The sequence below is a fragment of the Anabrus simplex genome, chromosome 5 (assembly GCF_040414725.1).
Source record: "Anabrus simplex isolate iqAnaSimp1 chromosome 5, ASM4041472v1, whole genome shotgun sequence".
Taxonomy (NCBI): domain Eukaryota; kingdom Metazoa; phylum Arthropoda; class Insecta; order Orthoptera; family Tettigoniidae; genus Anabrus; species Anabrus simplex.
In genome coordinates this window covers 259,760,106-259,778,707 of record NC_090269.1, presented here as the reverse complement: position 1 = coordinate 259,778,707, position 18,602 = coordinate 259,760,106, and the positions used below count along the sequence as shown (strand labels likewise).

At 39.9% G+C, this 18,602-nt stretch overlaps 1 protein-coding gene across 1 annotated transcript in view; it reads right to left on the bottom strand.

Moving 5' to 3' along the window:
- The window catches only part of LOC136874483 (gonadotropin-releasing hormone receptor-like), a 591,078-nt gene extending 573,283 nt beyond the window's left edge, over positions 1 to 17,795 (bottom strand). The window contains exon 1 of the mRNA XM_068227816.1: positions 17,169 to 17,795. Within this exon, the coding sequence (XP_068083917.1) occupies positions 17,169 to 17,795 (627 nt within the window). The remainder of the gene's footprint in view (positions 1 to 17,168) is intronic.
- Positions 17,796 to 18,602: the final 807 nt, after the last annotated feature.

Sequence of the window (18,602 nt, the reverse complement as noted above, 5' to 3'; positions counted from 1 at the left end):
CTTCACTGTAGTGAACATCTTCAGTGAAGAGAGTATTCCTGAAGGTTCCAAGTCGCAAGTATTTCCTTTTGGGTCCGTTCAGTAATGTGCCACTGCCGCCTTCGCCAGCTCATACAAAGTGGCTAAATATTGCTTCATATTATACCGATAATTATGACGGTGTTGAAGATCAAGATTCTGAAGATGCGGCTGCTGTTAAAGAAACACCAAAAGTGTTGAGCAAATATGGCGTCTGAGAGCAACTTAAATTCATTCGCTCCAATTTGACGAGCTTACGTTCGACGATCAAGAAAATGCGTTCGTACTGGAATTGTTGAAGGAGTCGAACGATACCTAATGAACTTAGCGAATACATTTTTCTCGGAGAAAATGCAGAATGTAGTGTAAAAAAGAACTTCGGTCTCCACCTGTGCTGTTGTACACTGCAAAGAAACAGTTGACGGTGCCTTGATTCTTGAAGTTTCTGATTTCATTAAGTTGGAGTTTGCTCCATTTGTGGCATGTGATCTAGAGACAGCTTTCCGGAGTATTAAAAACTCTTTTAGTAAAAATAGGCGCAGGTTTGTGCTTCAGTATTTGTTGCATCACGCTGAGCAATCCAGACTTGTGAATTTCATTGAACAAATGGACCGTTCTTTGTGGGACGTTATGTAGGATATATTTTGTTATTTTGGCCATATTCAAAGTGTACAATTTTTCTTTTATGGCGTGAACTGCTCACTGACATCAAATTTGTTTGTTTCTAATGCATATTTCAAAACGTTTAGTGCACGTTTTGGGCATTTCTGTGTATATTTTGGGATTTTTAAGTCCATAATTATCCGAAGTTCTTAAGGAGCAGGATGCCGTGGGTGGTAGGGGCAATGAACCTCCGAATTTTCCGGCGCATTGTCTTCCTGGGATGACTCACCTTAGATGATGTCCTGCCACCTAGTTCTCACAGAGGTGCCGTGTATGCGCTTTTTTCGTGTATTCGTAACATAAACGTAGCTCCTTCCCAGTCGTGAGGGCAGTGGTGGTGATTATTGTTTCAAGAGGAAGTACAACTGTGAACCATCCTCTAACACTAATGATGGTGATGATTATTGTTTCAAGAGGAAGCACAAATGTGAACCATCCTTTAACACTGATGGTGGTGGGGATTATTGTTTCAAGAGGAAGTACAAATGTGAACCATCCTCTAACACTAATGATGGTGGAGATTATTGTTTCAAGAGGAAGTACAAATGTGAACCATCCTCTAACACTAATGGTGGTGGTGATCACTGTTTCAAGAGGAAGTACTACTGTGAACCATCCTCTAACACTAATGGTGGTGGTGATCACTGTTTCAAGAGGAAGTACTACTGTGAACCATCCTCTAACACTAATGGTGGTGGTGATTACTGTTTCAAGAGGAAGTACGACTGTGAACCATCCTCTAACACTAATGGTAGTGGTGATTACTGTTTCAAGAGGAAGCACAAATGTGAACCATCCTTTAACACTGATGGTGGTGGGGATTATTGTTTCAAGAGGAAGTACGACTGTGAACCATCCTCTAACACTAATGGTAGTGGTGATTATTGTTTCAAGAGGAAGCACAAATGTGAACCATCCTTTAACACTGATGGTGGTGGGGATTATTGTTTCAAGAGGAAGTACAAATGTGAACCATCCTCTAACACTGATGGTGGTGGGGATTATTGTTTCAAGAGGAAGTACAAATGTGAACCATCCTCTAACACTAATGATGGTGATGATTATTGTTTCAAGAGGAAGCACAAATGTGAACCATCCTTTAACACTGATGGTGGTGGGGATTATTGTTTCAAGAGGAAGTACAAATGTGAACCATCCTCTAACACTAATGATGGTGGAGATTATTGTTTCAAGAGGAAGTACAAATGTGAACCATCCTCTAACACTAATGGTGGTGGTGATCACTGTTTCAAGAGGAAGTACAACTGTGAACCATCCTCTAACACTAATGATGGTGATGATTATTGTTTCAAGAGGAAGCACAAATGTGAACCATCCTTTAACACTGATGGTGGTGGGGATTATTGTTTCAAGAGGAAGTACAAATGTGAACCATCCTCTAACACTAATGATGGTGGAGATTATTGTTTCAAGAGGAAGTACAAATGTGAACCATCCTCTAACACTAATGGTGGTGGTGATCACTGTTTCAAGAGGAAGTACTACTGTGAACCATCCTCTAACACTAATGATGGTGATGATTATTGTTTCAAGAGGAAGCACAAATGTGAACCATCCTCTAACACTAATGGTGGTGGTGATCACTGTTTCAAGAGGAAGTACTACTGTGAACCATCCTCTAACACTAATGGTGGTGGTGATCGCTGTTTCAAGAGGAAGTACTACTGTGAACCATCCTCTAACACTAATGGTGGTGGTGATTACTGTTTCAAGAGGAAGTACGACTGTGAACCATCCTCTAACACTAATGGTAGTGGTGATTACTGTTTCAAGAGGAAGCACAAATGTGAACCATCCTTTAACACTGATGGTGGTGGGGATTATTGTTTCAAGAGGAAGTACGACTGTGAACCATCCTCTAACACTAATGGTAGTGGTGATTATTGTTTCAAGAGGAAGCACAAATGTGAACCATCCTTTAACACTGATGGTGGTGGGGATTATTGTTTCAAGAGGAAGTACAAATGTGAACCATCCTCTAACACTGATGGTGGTGGGGATTATTGTTTCAAGAGGAAGTACAAATGTGAACCATCCTCTAACACTAATGATGGTGGAGATTATTGTTTCAAGAGGAAGTACAAATGTGAACCATCCTTTAACACTAATGGTAGTGGTGATTACTGTTCCAAGAGGAAGCACAAATGTGAACCATCCTTTAACACTAATGGTAGTGGTGATTATTGTTTCAAGAGGAAGTACTACTGTGAACCATCCTCTAACACTAATGGTGGTGGTGATCGCTGTTTCAAGAGGAAGTACTACTGTGAACCATCCTCTAACACTAATGGTGGTGGTGATTACTGTTTCAAGAGGAAGTACGACTGTGAACCATCCTCTAACACTAATGGTGGTGGTGATTACTGTTTCAAGAGGAAGCACAACCGAGCAATCAACCTCCATTGACAGTAATCAGAGGCAAAATTAAAGAGGTCCGGCATCCCGAAAAATGAAGATTTCGGCGAAGAAAGGGAATGCGAGGAAGGGTGTAAAAATAAAACACACCCTAGGACTCGAGAACCTGTTAGAATAAACAAGAGTTGACCAAGGTAGGAAATATGAAATTCCGGAGACTGGCACAATGTAAATAATACCAGACTCAGCTAGGTGAACCGTGGTCTCTACAGTTGAGAGCGCCTGGGCCTTGAACTCACTTTGAACTGTGTTCCTCACGGTATATCGCATTCTCGCTCCTCACGAAACACGTCATTCTGGGATTAATTCAATGTTTTCTTGTTCAGGTAATAACAGCATGTAACCTACAGAGAGGTTTGTTGCAGTTCTTTTGAGTTGACTCCTACGGGCGACCTGCGCCTTCCTGAGGGTGGAACATTGGCTGTGATGAATGCTTGAAACGACACACACACACACACACACACACACACACACACACACACGCCCAGCCCCGGAACCATCGGAATTAACCAATTAAGATTAAAATCCCCGATTCAGCCGGGAATGGAACCCAGAACCCCTTGTACCAAAAACCAGAAGGCTAACCATTTAGCCATAGAGGCAAACTTATTCAGCTATATTCTGTTATTAATGAAATGTTTTATGCATGACTAACATTTTTCACGGGGTCCGCGTACTGGAAAGTTTGTGAATCGTTGACAGGGAAAGCTGTCAAATGAAATATAATGGTATAGCTTATCAAAGCCTCTACTTATAGAGAACTTATAAAACTGTGTGGATATTGGTATGGTTTAAAATTCTTACATGTCAACATTCTTAGATACTACAGTATAGTTGTGAAGCTTCTGTTCATTAGAAAGAAAGCCCAAATAGTTTAAATACTGGAGAAATGCGTGATAAAAGGGGATGGTTGTGATTAAGTAACACAAAATCAATTTACTGTCCATGTTAACTCTTCAAACAACGTACCTTATGATTGGGGGTATGTACATTTTTCTGTATTTGGTGTAAATGACCAGGACTTCAGCAAAATTCTATACAACGACCGAAAACATTCTCTCGTACAAAGCGAATGAGCAAGTTCTTAGGCCTACAAGTATATAACAGTAATCATGACTATGTTTCTCCGTAATGGTAGTGAATTCTTCCGAGTCAGGTAGTCATGAAAATGAAAACAGAAACGCTAGTGCCATTAGATAATGTTTCCCCTCTATTAAGAAAATCGGCTGCCAAAGATGTATTCAGGTATCGGAACCTTTATAAATACGAAAGTGTCGATAGGTCAAAAAAATTCGATAAGCGGAAGAGGGGCTTTATTTTTGTAACTTTTTAATTGTTGTTTTTTGTACAAGTCAGTTATTTATATTGTCGATGTGTTTCGAAATCGGGGTCTTACAAATTTATTTATTTATTTATTTATTTATTTATTTAATACATGTGCCACCAACAGAGACACGCTCCAATTATAGGTGGCTTTTACAAATTATTTGAACAAAGAACATAGAAATACCAAAAAGAAGAAAATGTGAAAACGCTATGTAAATGAGATGATAATGCTCTGTATGAAATGGATGAGACAATATATCGTATACAGAAGCCTGTTAATAAATCAAACAAAAAATTGTAACAAAATCATGTAAATATTATACATATAAACAAATCACTTCGACGAGAAAAATTCTTTTAATATATTTACATATGTGTCATATTCATAAGCAAAGTCAAGATCTATATGATACTTATTAACTAAGTTATTGTATGTTTCACACATATTGATAAACGGAGAGTTCTTAAAAAATACAGTTTTGGAGACTGGAGTAATAAACAATTGCCGAAATCTTAAATTTCCTTTTCTAACATTAAAACATAACTCGTGAAGCGAACTATTATCGTCAATTAATGCATTAACCATCTTATAGAGATACATTTGTTGGGCTATTACACGCCTACTGGCTAGCGATACATATGATACATATGATACATATGTTTGAGATGAACGTCTACCTGTATTATTTTGGTACATTTTCGAGAACTTCACACTGATAGGACATGGAGTAAAGCGTTTACGCGGAGTTGGAGGACGGATTCACACGAGCTCAGCTGACACTTTCCATATGCAATACACATTTAGATTTGTCTATTACACTTACTGCAATGGACTGGGCGTCACAGAGCAGAACCACCAACATTATTCAGCACGAGCCGTCACTGTGTTTGTAGAAAACATCTAAGGACAAGTGAGGTACAGAAGAGGAAGAAACGGATGACGGATGAGATACTGAAGCTGATGGAACAAAGACGACCTGCAACATGCATTGTAGAGGATTATCGGCAGATAAAAGCACAAATGAGGAAAAAATCAAAATAGCTACAGAAAAACGGATGGCAGATATGTGCAAAGAACTGACTGAGATAAGTGACAAACATGATAAATGCAAACTGCACAAAAAGGTCAAGCTGATAGCAAGTTTATACATAAAACCAACATCAGCCACTCTTCTTGATAGTACTAACGGCTAATTCTAGATGAGTAGAAAATCGCGCACACAAGGGAGACTGTTAAGTGCGGCCAGTACCCAGTATTCGGAAGATAGTGGGTTCGAACCCCACTGTCGGTAACCTTGAAGATGGTTTTCCGTGTTTTCCCATTTTCATACCAAGCAAATCCTGGGACTGTGCCTTATTCAAGGCCACGGCCACTTACTTCCCACACCTAACCGTTTCCCATCCCATTGTCGCCATAATAACTATCTGTGTCGGTGCAACGTAAAGCAACTTGTCAAAGAAAACACAAGGCAGAGATTCATTAAACAACAGTTCGGGAGTGATAGAGGCGAGACAGGAAATTCAGTAGTGCTGATTGTCCAGAAATAATTAAGTTTGAACTGCTTCATGCTCCAACTTTAACTCGTAATAATAAAGCACCAGGCCCTTATCAGATCGCAGCTGAAGTTTTAAAACTGATAATCGAAGCCAATATCGATCAGATTACGAAGCTCTTTAAACAATATCCAGCATAGGAGAAATCACATGTGACTGGCTACAATCACATTAACTTCCATACTAAAGAAATCACACCCAAGAAAATGTAACGATTACTTCTTATAAGTCTGATGAGCCAAATGCTGCATATTATACATGCACGCAAAAGATCAAAGTGCGAAATGGACATGGACGACAACCAAATGGGTCTTTGCTCAGTGTCAATGTTCTCCTTCAAAGATGCCAAAAATAACGGAAAGAAGTATTTGCATGTTTCATTAACTATGAGAAGGCAGTCTACAGGGTCAAATATAAAAAGAATGATCGAGATTCTTCAGCAGAAACGGTTCGATATCTTTACTGGAACCAGCGAACCACAAACGAACAAAGAAGTTAAGTTAGAAGTGAAGCTTCCACGGTGTGAAGAATTATTTAATTTAATTTCCGGGTTGAACCGTGTTGTACTTGTACGCACATCACGTACAGTTTGCCGACGTTTCGAATACATTGCAGTATTCTTTGTCAAGGCGACTGAAATACCCCTACTCGATCCGAGGTAATCAGTCTCCCAGGCAGAAATTACACTACTAGAGTGGCCTTGATCTTGGCCTTTTATATTCTAGCCTTTCTGGCTGACGTAAGCCCTGGCTGTCTCGTGAGAATTCTGCAACCCCATTACATAACAGCGCGGGCAATCCTCCACTACCTGGCTGTGACACATACTTTCCAGAATTCTCACGAGACAGCCAGGGCTTACGTCAGCCAGAAAGGCTAGGATATAAAAGGCCAAGATCAAGGCCACTCTAGTAGTGTAATTTCTGCCTGGGAGACTGATTACCTCGGATCGAGTAGGGGTATTTCAGTCGCCTTGACAAAGAATACTGCAATGTATTCGAAACGTCGGCAAACTGTACGTGACGCGCGTACAAGTGCAACACGGTTCAACCCGGAAATTAAATTAAATAAAGAAGTTAAGTATCAAAAGAGGAGCACGCCAAGGTTGCCATGCTATACAAAGTCATTTACTAGTGAATGTATTCAAATGCAATATGCGGCAAAGGAAACAACACTGCAATGGTATTTAATTGATTTGGTACAGTATGTGTTCAAAATTTGTACAGTTACGTCCCACACATTGTTGATAACGTTTCCGAATATCGTTAAACATGTGGATGCACAAAAGTTGCTGTAAAGACACAAAAATTACGTTATATTCTGGCATAGTAAGTAAACTCGTGACCTCATCCCGAGGTGGTGCAGCTCTTTTCAGGCACACCCCCCATTGGAGGTGAGCTGCGTGTACCATTTGAACCACATACCAGCCCTCCTGCCATTCTTAAATTTCTGGCTATACCGGGAATCGAACCCAGGCCCCCGAGGACAGCAGCTAATAACACTAACCGTTACGCTACGGAGGCGGACTCTTCTGGCATAATTCAATAATATTAGTAAGGGAGTCATCTGTCATGAAAAATTATTCTTTCAACATGCCCAATACGTAGACATCTGAGGCCGTGAGTTCCAGGGACGAGGAAGAGTACGGGAATGGAGTGTCCGACACCGCGGTGTAGGGGTTCGATTCCCGGCCGGGTCAGGGGATTTTAATTGTAAATAATTAATATCCCTGGCCTGGGGACTGAGTGTTTGTGTCGTCCTTAACGCTCCTTTCCTAACATTCAACACTTTACACTTCCGCTATTTACACAATACACGCAGGTTCCTCACATATGGTAAAAGGTAGGGGCAAAAGATCTTTCTAGGTCGACGCCCCGAACAAATAGCATTAAAAAAAACGGGAATGAAGTTCTACGAGAAATTATGCGATACAAAAAGCGACTCCCCCGCAGAGAGGGCTGTAGCTCCACCCTGTTGCATCCATTGTCACTGGAGGGGAACATTCCTGGTGCACCACGAATGGCGCCAATCCCACACGAATCAATCAATGGTCTGCCTTTAGGGATGTCACCCAAGTGACAGATTCCCTATCAGTTGTTTACCTAACGTTTTTTAAACGTCTTCAAAGAACTTGGAAATGTATCGACCATTTCCCTTGATAATTTATTCCAATCCCTTACTCCTCGTCCTATAAATGAATATTTGTCCCAGTTTATCCTCTTGAATGCCAACTTTATCTTCACATTATGATCCTTTAAAAGCTCCGCCTAAGCTTATTCGCCTACTAATATCACCCTACGCCATCTCTCCAATGACGGCTCGAAACATACCACATAGTCGAGCAGCTCGTCTCCTTACTCCCAAGTCTTTCCAGCCCAAAGTTTGTAACATGTTCATAACACTACTCCTTTGCTGGAAATCATCCGGAACAAATCGTGCTGCTTTCCTTTGCATCTTTTCCAGTTCCCGTATCAAGTAATCCTGGCGTCGTGTCCCATACACTCTAATTGTCGTCTTACCAGAGACTTATACGCCCTCTCCTTTACATCTTTACTACAACCCCTAAATACTCTCATAACCATCTGAAGAGATCTGTAAGCTTTCTTAACAATCTATATATATATAATAAGAGTTTTGTCTGTACATTGCTCAGATTTTAAAAAGAATGGTATTTCTGTATCGGTCGTGTCCATAGTAACAAGAAAATAGAGTTTTTAATTTTCCGTAATGTCTGTCTGTCTGTCTGTCTGTCTGTCTGTCTGTCTGTCTGTCTGTCTGTCTGTCTGTCTGTCTGTCTGTCTGTCTGTCTGTCTGTCTGTCTGTCTGTCTGTCTGTCTGTCTGTCTGTCTGTACACGCATCACCAGAAAACGGCTGAAGAGAATTTAATGAAAATCGATACGTAAAGTCCGGGAATAAGTCGCTACAATATAGGCCATAAATAATCATATTCACGCTGAGAGAAATGGTAGTTTAGGGAGAAGGCTTAAAATTATTTTCAAATATTTATGTCATTAGTGGTCCTATCTTAATGAAAATCGGTATTCCAAGTCGGAGAATTAGTAGCTACAATCAAGGCCATAAATACTTTTATTTACGATGAGTGAAGTGGTAGTTCAGAGGAAGGCCTAAAATTTAATTTTCTAATACTTCTGTTATTAGTGGTCCTATTGACAAATACTACATAAGTGAAGTTATATAGTATTAAATTTTCGATCATATATGACTCATACATTTTTGCCGTACCGGCTATGAAAACAGAGATCTTCATGAATCTGATATTTTGTTGCTAAGTCCATATCAGTGCCGAGTCACGAGAAAATGGGTAGGCCCTTTATAGAATTTAATGAAAATCGGTATGCAAAGTCGGGGAATAAGGAACTACAGTCTGCGCTATAAATAATATTGTAAGACGCCCTAATATCACAGAGTCGAAAGAAAGCTAAATGTGAAGGCCTGCAATAGAGAAAGTTCATAACATTGATCAACAATAACATTACATTTACCATTGTTTGTTGTGATGTGCTTTGTGTCTCTGTTACCATTCATGTCCGATAGGTGGGATTACTGCTGTATACCGAGTATTTTTTAAATTTGCTTTACGTCGCACTGAAACAGATAGGTCTTATGGCGACGATGGGATAGGAAAGGGCTAGGAGTGGGAAGGAAGCGGCCATGGTCTTAATTACGGTACGACCCCAGCATTTTCCGGGTGTGACAATTGGAGACCACGGAAAACCATCTTCAGGGCTGTTGACAGTGGGGTTCGAACCCACTACCTCCAGGATGCAAGCTCATAGCTGCGCGCCGCTAACCGCACGGCCAACTCGCCCTGTCGTACGGAGTATAACAGCCTGCCTGAATATTGGCGAGAAGTAGCTGGGGAGTTAGACAACTATCTTCTTTAGCACGCCATTCCTCTGGTTCATAAATTTTCTGATACTACTGGTACGTAACAAACTGGTTCATGATAGCATTCGAGCTATTCAATCCCTACTCTGAGATACTGATTGGAATGAGCAGTGTGCATATTTAATGAAATAATGGCAGAGGAGTGTTCACGGCTGTCTGCGGCCTGGTCATTCCAGCACTGGAACTTTGGACTATTAGATCGGCACCGTAAGAACGTTCGTTAAAAGTGAGAATATGTGCGGTTTTTTCACTTGATCGAGTATTTTACATGATAGCATTGCTTTTAATCGCTACATTCCTACTGACGTTTTTTAATGACCTAAGTTGACATCAGTTAGGAAAACCACAAAGACATTCTTTCTGACGATCCCGTAGCGAAGCACGGGTACATTAACTAGTAGTTAATATGATTACCCCAATGAAGATAATTCCTTGTGTTAATACCTAGGTATTTACAGTGTTCCCCACGAATTACTGTTATCCCATCAACATAGCAATTAAAACTGAGAGGAATTTTACTCTTGGTGAAACTTACAACTTGACTTTATATCACATTAACTATCATACCACTATACGCTGTCCTTTACACAATATATTCTAGGTTCCCCTTCAGTTGCTCACAATCCTGCACCTCATTTCTTTCTTCTTAATCTGTTTACCCTCCAGGCTCGGTTTTTCCCTCAGACTCAGCGAGGGATCCCACCTCTACCGCCTCTAGGGCAGTGTCCTAGAGCTTCAGACTTTGGGTCGGGGAAACAAATGGGAAGGAGGACAAGTACATCGCCCAGGCGGCCTCAACTGCTATGCTGAACAGGGGCCTTGCGGGGGGATGGGAAGATTGGAAGGGATACATAAGGAAGAGGGAAGGAAGTGGCCGTGTCCTTAAGTTAGGTACCATCCGGCATTTGCCTGAAGGAGAAGTAGGAAACCACGGAAAACCACTTCCAGGATGGCTGAAGTGGGAATCGAACCCACCTCTACTCAGTTGACCTCCCGAGGCTAAGTGGGCCCCGTTCCAGCCCTCGTACCACTTTTCAAATTTCGTGGCAGAGCCGGGAATCGAACCCGGGCCTCCGGGGGTGGCAGCTAATCACACTAACCACTACACCACAGAGGCGGACCTGCAACTTATTTACTTCCTAAAATATCCTTCTCTGCGATTGCAGTAGTTTACTCATATCATTTATATATAAAAAATATAAAGATCCAATAATACTGCCCGGTGGGACGCCCCCCTCTTAATCGTTACAGGATCAGATAACACTTCACCTATTATAATTCTCTGAGTTCTATTTTTAGAAATGTAGCCACTCACTCAACAACCCTTTTATCTAGTCCAATAGCCCTCATTTTGTCAATAATCTCCCGTGATCTGCCCTATCAAAAGCCATGGATAGGTCAATAGCGATACGGTCCATTTGACCTCCGGAATCTAAAATATCTGCAATATGTTGCTGGAAACCTACAAGTTGAGCTTCACTGGAATAACCTTTCCTAAACCTAAATCGCCTGCTATCAAACTGGTTAGGAATTTTGCGGACGTGTCTTATATTATCAGGAAGAATGCTTTCTCATAGGTTACAAACAACACATGTCAAGCTGACTGGCCTGTAATTATCCGTTTTATGTTTGTCGCTCTTTCCCTTGTACACTGGGGCTACTATTGCAACTGTCCACTCATTTGGTATTGCTCCTGCCTGCAAACACTAATCAAATATGTATTTCCGAAATGACATTATACTCCAGCCTATAGCCTTTAATATATTCCCAGCAATCTTACCAATCCTAGTGCCTTTCTAGCTTTCACTGTCTGAACATTATCCTTATATCTAAGCACCTTTACATACTCCTGATTGGATATTTCTTCCTTCTGTAAGTCCTCACACAGACATTCTCGTTGTTCATTAATAATTCCCGGAATGTCATTCATGGAGCCTGCTTCTTCCTTAAAGTATCTATACATATCCTTCCATTGCTCCTTGAAATTAATATGGCTGCCAATTATGTTTGCCATCATGCTATCTTTAACTGATATTTTCGCTAAATTCAATTTCCCATTAAGTTCCTTCCCTCTCTCCTTACTCCCACAACCATTCCTAACTCTATTTCTTTCTAATCTGCACCTCCTTAACCTCTTCATTTCTGTCATAATATAATGGGCCCTTACCACTTTTAAAGGTACATATCTATTTCACACACCTCAACAATTGCTTTAAATCCGCCCAATATGCTTTGGACATTTTTATTTACAATTTTCTATTGGCGACGTTTAGTAAATTCTCAGAGGCTTGCAGACTGAACGCTGAAAGGCATAACAGTCTATAATGATAATGTATGTATGTATGTAATTTTCTATTGATCACAATTGCTTTTCAACAATTTCCCCATGCCCCTCTTATCAACCAGCCGTATGGTATTATCTAATAGTCCTACTTTTACGACATTCCTCTCTATCACATTTATATTTACCTAAAATAAAAACAGCTTCATGATCATTTATGCCATCTATCACTTTAGTTTTTCTATAGAGCTCATCCGGTTTTATCAGAACCACGTTTAGATTCCATCGCTTTCTGATTCAGCTGTCCTTCCCATATTAACTTATTCACCTTTTGTTGACCATGCATTTTGTCTTTCACATTAGGAGTAATAACGAGGTCTCAGTACACTGCCTGCTACATCGGACACGGTACCGTAAATGGTAACCTGCGCACTGTGTAGTAGTTTGTGTACAACGACATCAGACAGTTCAAACCCTAAAATAAACTAGTTGTTTGTTGGGCGATGTAGCCATCAAGGTGAATATGACTTTTATCTAAAAAGCATGTTGGAAAAGAAATCTGGATAATTATGTGCCGTGGACAACACTCGGTTGTAATACTGTAATCAGCCTCAATCACCCCTCAATTTGTGAGTTGAGATAGTTCACGGGACCAGTTAGAGAGTACACCTCTACTAGAGTCCTCGCTTTAATCTCTAACTGCTGCTATACCTTGTACTTTACCCCCAGCCGAAGGCTACCTCTTGCCTGAAGCGGCTGTTCCCTAGCGTTATTCGTCTTCGTTCTACCCAGTGTCAAAATAATACGGGTGCCATTATTGAACCCACCTCACCGTTTTAGTAACTATAATACAGGGTGGCCCACTTAAACGTTTCACCGCAGATATATCTGGAAAATCAAGAGATATTGAAAAATGGCTTTCACAGGCATGAAGGCAGAGAAGGGGCTATTTAAAGTAAATACTATAAGCCAGTCTAAAACGTAGAAAAATAGTATTTTCAACATCAACTTACGTTTTTTTAATGAACATCCTGTATTATTTCTTAAGCAGTCGTTAATATGAAAAATCACGTAAGTAATGGCGTTTGTTTCATCGCAATAGGTCAATTACATCCCGAGATATTGCAACGTGAAGTTGACGCTTGAGATAAACGAAACGCTCAGCAGTTGCACATCCCGAGATTCCAGCGCGAACCCCACGGTCCTCTTACTCACTATATGATTGCCGTACTACGATGCGACAGGCACTGTACTTAATGCTATTTTGCACTGTTATCAAGAGGGATGAAAATAAGAGAATTTCGTTACAGTAACTTTGCTGTACGAATTATGTACATTCTGAAGTAGTACAGTACAGAGTACTGCAATGTACTGTGTAGGTAAATAAAACACGCAATAGAGAAACCGTTATTTACATATCCTTTTGCTATGGCAGGAAACCCTTCTCTTATTTTCATCCCTCTTGATAACGGTGCAAATAGCATTAAGTGCAGTGCCTGTCGCTTCGTAGTACGGCAATCATATCGCGAGTAAGAGGACCGTGAGGTTCGCGCTTGACTCTCGGGATGTGCAACAGCTGCGCGTTTCGTTTATCTCAAGCGTCAAATTCACGTTGCAATATCTCGGGATGTAATTGACCTATTGCGATGAAACAAACGCTATTACTTATGTAATTTTTCATGTTAACGATTGCGCACGCAATAATACAGAGTGTCCATTTGAAAAAACGTAAGTTAATGTTGAAAATAATATTTTCCTACGTTTTTGACTGGCTCATACTATTTAGTTTCATTAGCCCCTTCCCTGCCTTCATGCCTGTGAAAGTCATTTTTCAATATCTCTTGTTGTCCCAGATATATCTGCGGTGAAATGTTTAAGTGGGCCACCCTGTATAATTTAGTTCTCTTAGGTGTTTGTATGAATTTGGTGCCATAAACTTCATAACTTTGCAAGTATTGAAGTTGAAATGTTCCTGTTCAGCTTTAGTATGCCCTCCATCTCTCGATGAAAGGTTCTTATCACTGTTCCCGATTTTACAGACTTTATGAACGGTATACTAAATGATATTTAGGATGGAATCAGTTCAAGAGATGGGTAGATAATGATTCTGAGTTTCAATCTCAACGTTCTAAAGCAGAATCCGACGAATCAATACTGTATGTGACACTTATAACCATTCAGTGTGTCAAAACTGCTGTTCCATAGTTTTCTGCGGGTGTCCAGAAAACCTTATTGTGAAATACTTTCACAGCTTGCGAAATCAAATGAATGTTCAGTCTTCAGCCCTAAGGCTGGTTGGATCCTCAACAGCTCTGCCATCAGCTGTCATATATGGCCTAGGCATCACTGAAGAGGCGTACTAGGGAAATGAGGAGTGAGGTAGTTTCCCGTTGCTTTCCTCACCGAGCCAGAAGTTGCTATTACATATCAGTCTGCCAAGCCCACTGAAATGCATGCACCAACCGATCCTATGAGCAATATTTTCACACCATTCATAGCAGGGACTGGCTGCAGAAGGAATGGCATTACAAGCATCACTCATATCTCAGTCACTTTCATATTGTCAAAGCCAAGGATAAGACAGAGACAGATCAATGAAAGTAACAAAATTGCTCTAGCCCATACCAGAAGACATAGTGCATTGTAAACACTAGGTCCTGCCAGCAAAGGCAGAAATGTCGAAGCAATGTTTCTTATTTCTATATTTTTAAACTCTGATAGGGTTTAATATTGATTTCTCATTATAAATTTTGTAATCACGAGTGTCTTTAAATATGAAGATTAGTATCTTTTTAGGACCTTGCAATTCTTCCTTGAGTTTTGTTAATCATATCAAATCATATCAAATTAGATAATATTATCAAAAAGGCTACGTAATAACTTCTGAGAGTGTCGCAGTGAGTGTTTCTTTAGTATTTTCACATACATTTAGATTATGTACATTTTATGAATATTTTTATATTGGTGCCAGTCTTGAGCCCACCGTATCATTTAGGTACGCAAAGTTTCACATCCCCATTTGTAGGTTAATGGCTGACACTGTCGAAGGTAGTGACGCTACCCTTTATATTAACATTAATTCTCATTACTTTCACAAATGTTGAATCCATCTAATGCATTATGTGCCCGTAATTCACTCGACCCTCAATCCCATACAGCCTTTCAGCCTGAAACGCGGTTGATGTATGGATTATCTCAGCCCTGTACAATGCATCGATCGCTGGTCGATCGTCGGCCAGTTTTTAATCAATCACATATGCCTGGTAGGAGTAAGGAATCGACAAAGAAAATATACCAGCATTTGCTTGGAATTTCTTCCTCGTTGGTGCGATAGGTGTGTGGATACGTGTGAGTGTGAGAATATCATATTTTGCTGTCTTGTGACTATTGCCTTCTACAACAAGTAGTTTGAATGACTAAATAATCACTCAAACAGTAATCTAAATTCTTTGGCGTGGCTGTGTTTGCGTTATTGGTGACAATTGATTCTAATGTGCTATAGTGCGTAAATTGTTAGCTACTTATTCGGCTATGATCATAATACGATCTTGATTTTCCACTCGAGTTGTTATTCGTAAACTCAATATTTAAGAATACAGTAACTCATCAGCATCTGCCAAACCTCTCATTCTAACAACGCTGCAATTTCTCCCTTCAAAGTGACCAATTTGATAGTTAAAATATGTAAACCATTCACTGAAGGAGAATTTTATCTTTGATGGTTTGAGCAGTAGACACCAGTGTAAGAAAGGAAACCAAAATTATCAATTTTCCCGACGAATGGAATGCTGAATATTTATGGTGAAATACAAATGGTGTTGTTTAATTTGTAGCGATTTAGTACCTTTCCCAAGCATAAAGAAGTTGGAATGCCATTATAGTGCTGACCATGACGGAAAAACAAATTGTAAAAAGAAAAACATTACCTGGTCACCGAACTCACTTACTATCACAAGTACATCAACTTTGCACAATATAAAGTCATTTTTACTAGCTATATGCAATTCTGCCAGCTATCTCCTCAAAAATATTTCATGATATTTCTAACGTCGTAAATAATACTCTTTACAATACACACTATAGAAGCACATCACGCAATCGATAAAGAGTGCCAGTAGATTCACTCTGTTAACACGCATAAAATTCGTTATTCTTTACAAATCCTTAGGAAATCCTTACAAAATCTATACTAAGGATCACGCATGACAAAACAGTGTGAGGACTGTATAGCTAGTCGCGTCAAAAACAGGTGGATGTAAGGGTTATTTCATCAGAATACTCATTTCCTTCCAACAAAATAGCGTGAATTGCAAATGAGTTAGCTGTACTGAACCGTCAGTAAATTTATTTCGTTTTATGCCACCTTTTCCGCCAGCTATACCCGGTTATTAACCGATATTCTCAAAATAAGACTTTGATTATTCAATTAACATACCACCTCATAGAAACGTCTATTGAGCAAAGAGAGCTAGGAGATTCGCTAAATTAACACATATAAACAAATTTGTTGCCCGCTAGGGGGAGTAGCCCTCAATGTTGATCCCATTTAAAGAGAAATAGCCCTGTACCTAGTTTCGAACCCCTAAAGAAGCATGCACTGCCCTTAAGAGTACTAAAAGCAATCATAGAGTCTGTGTTGAATGACTTTGCAAGTGTGGTAAAATTCCCTCTCCTCAGTGAATTAATGGTGCTTGTATAGAACATATTTAGTCTGAATCCTAGAAAAAGGCATGTCAAAGGGACATGTTTGATTTTCTGTCGGCAACACCAGCATTAGCATATTTTATATGAGCCTGCACCCCTCGTTTACATGTGAAAATGTATATATTATTAAATATTTTGTATATATTTACTCTGCATACTGAACTTACACCATATTATGATAATTGGTTAAAATGATATTACTTTAAATGTATTTTAGAGTTTGTCCAGAACTTGTACTGCTGGTGACATTCAACAAATAAATTTGAGAAGGAACCTTACCTGGGGTATGCTGAGCACCAGACTGAGGATCCATGCGAGCACGATGAGTTTGTCGAGTCGATTGGCTGTGCTGAGTGACTGCATTGGATAGCGCACCACCACAAATCTATCAACACCGATCAACACTAATATAAAGGTGGATAAGTACAAGCTGACCATCTGTAGGAACTTGAACACCTTACACATAGCATTCCCCGCCACCCACGCGACCGTATAACTCCAAGCTGCTTCCCCCGCAATACAGAACACGGTGACGAGCAGGTCGGCGATGGCTAAGTGGAAGATGAGGGTGTAGACCGCATTCAGGCTGCGGTGGTACAGTCTCCTCCGAATACGATTCTTCCTGATGCTCACAATTGTTGCGATGTTACCAATGAATGATAACACCGCCAAAGAAGCCAGCACCACTACTCTGACGGCAGACGAATACGTCAGTAGCGGAGCATGTTCCAAACATCGAACAGGTCCTCCACTGGTGGCGTTACTTTCTATATTCAACAGCAACCACAAGGTAGAATTACTATTCTGAATACGTTCACACTCTTCCTCTGGAAGGACGTTAATACCATTGAACACCCTACTAACACTAGTACTGTTTGTAGTTAAAAGCTGGTCCATCAGTGACATCCTTTCACGGTATGAATATACGAATATGTGCACAAATACGGAATAACATCCCGAAATTAAAATTTTGTCCAAAAATATCCTGCTATCATTACAAATTACATAAATGACGGAAAAAATGCACTTCACACGGGCTGTAAACGAAACCAAATTGCTTCTGTACCGCTGAAGAAATGCAATACCTAGTTAAACTTTCATTAATTGAGCAAAATCAGTATTTAAATAACACCTCATATCAGACTGAAGGAAAAGTCATGGAGCGCTGAGTAAGACTTCGGTTTTATTGGGCACGTTTCTACTAGCATTCTTTGCTGAGATGAAACACTTGATCACATTAGTACATTTTCTCGTCTCCATTACAACTCAAATATTTACTGTCTGGTGGAAAAGTACAATGTTTATTATCGAGTGTAATGTTATTTAATTAATTCGCAAACAGGCATAAGTAAACAACTTCTTCTGGGGTTTAATTTTCATCAAATTCAGTATATCATATTGTGGAAGACTGACATACACTTCCAATTGTAACCAGTTAATAAATATGTTTTAAAAGGGGGAACACTACGGTAACCTAACGATAATATCCATATTTTTATCAATCTTCTCCCAAAACGTCAAAAATCGAACATCCTCTTTAAAATTTGACTGTCTCGATTTTCCAGTATAAACACGTCACCACTCCAACACAGGTAAGCTAAGAAAAATAAATTATTATATATCTCCGATTTTTGTTCCTTAGTTGTGTTGCCTACTTTTGGAAAACATGTCGTACGATGTTTACGCGAAGACTTGTGGCGGCTGACAGTGAGA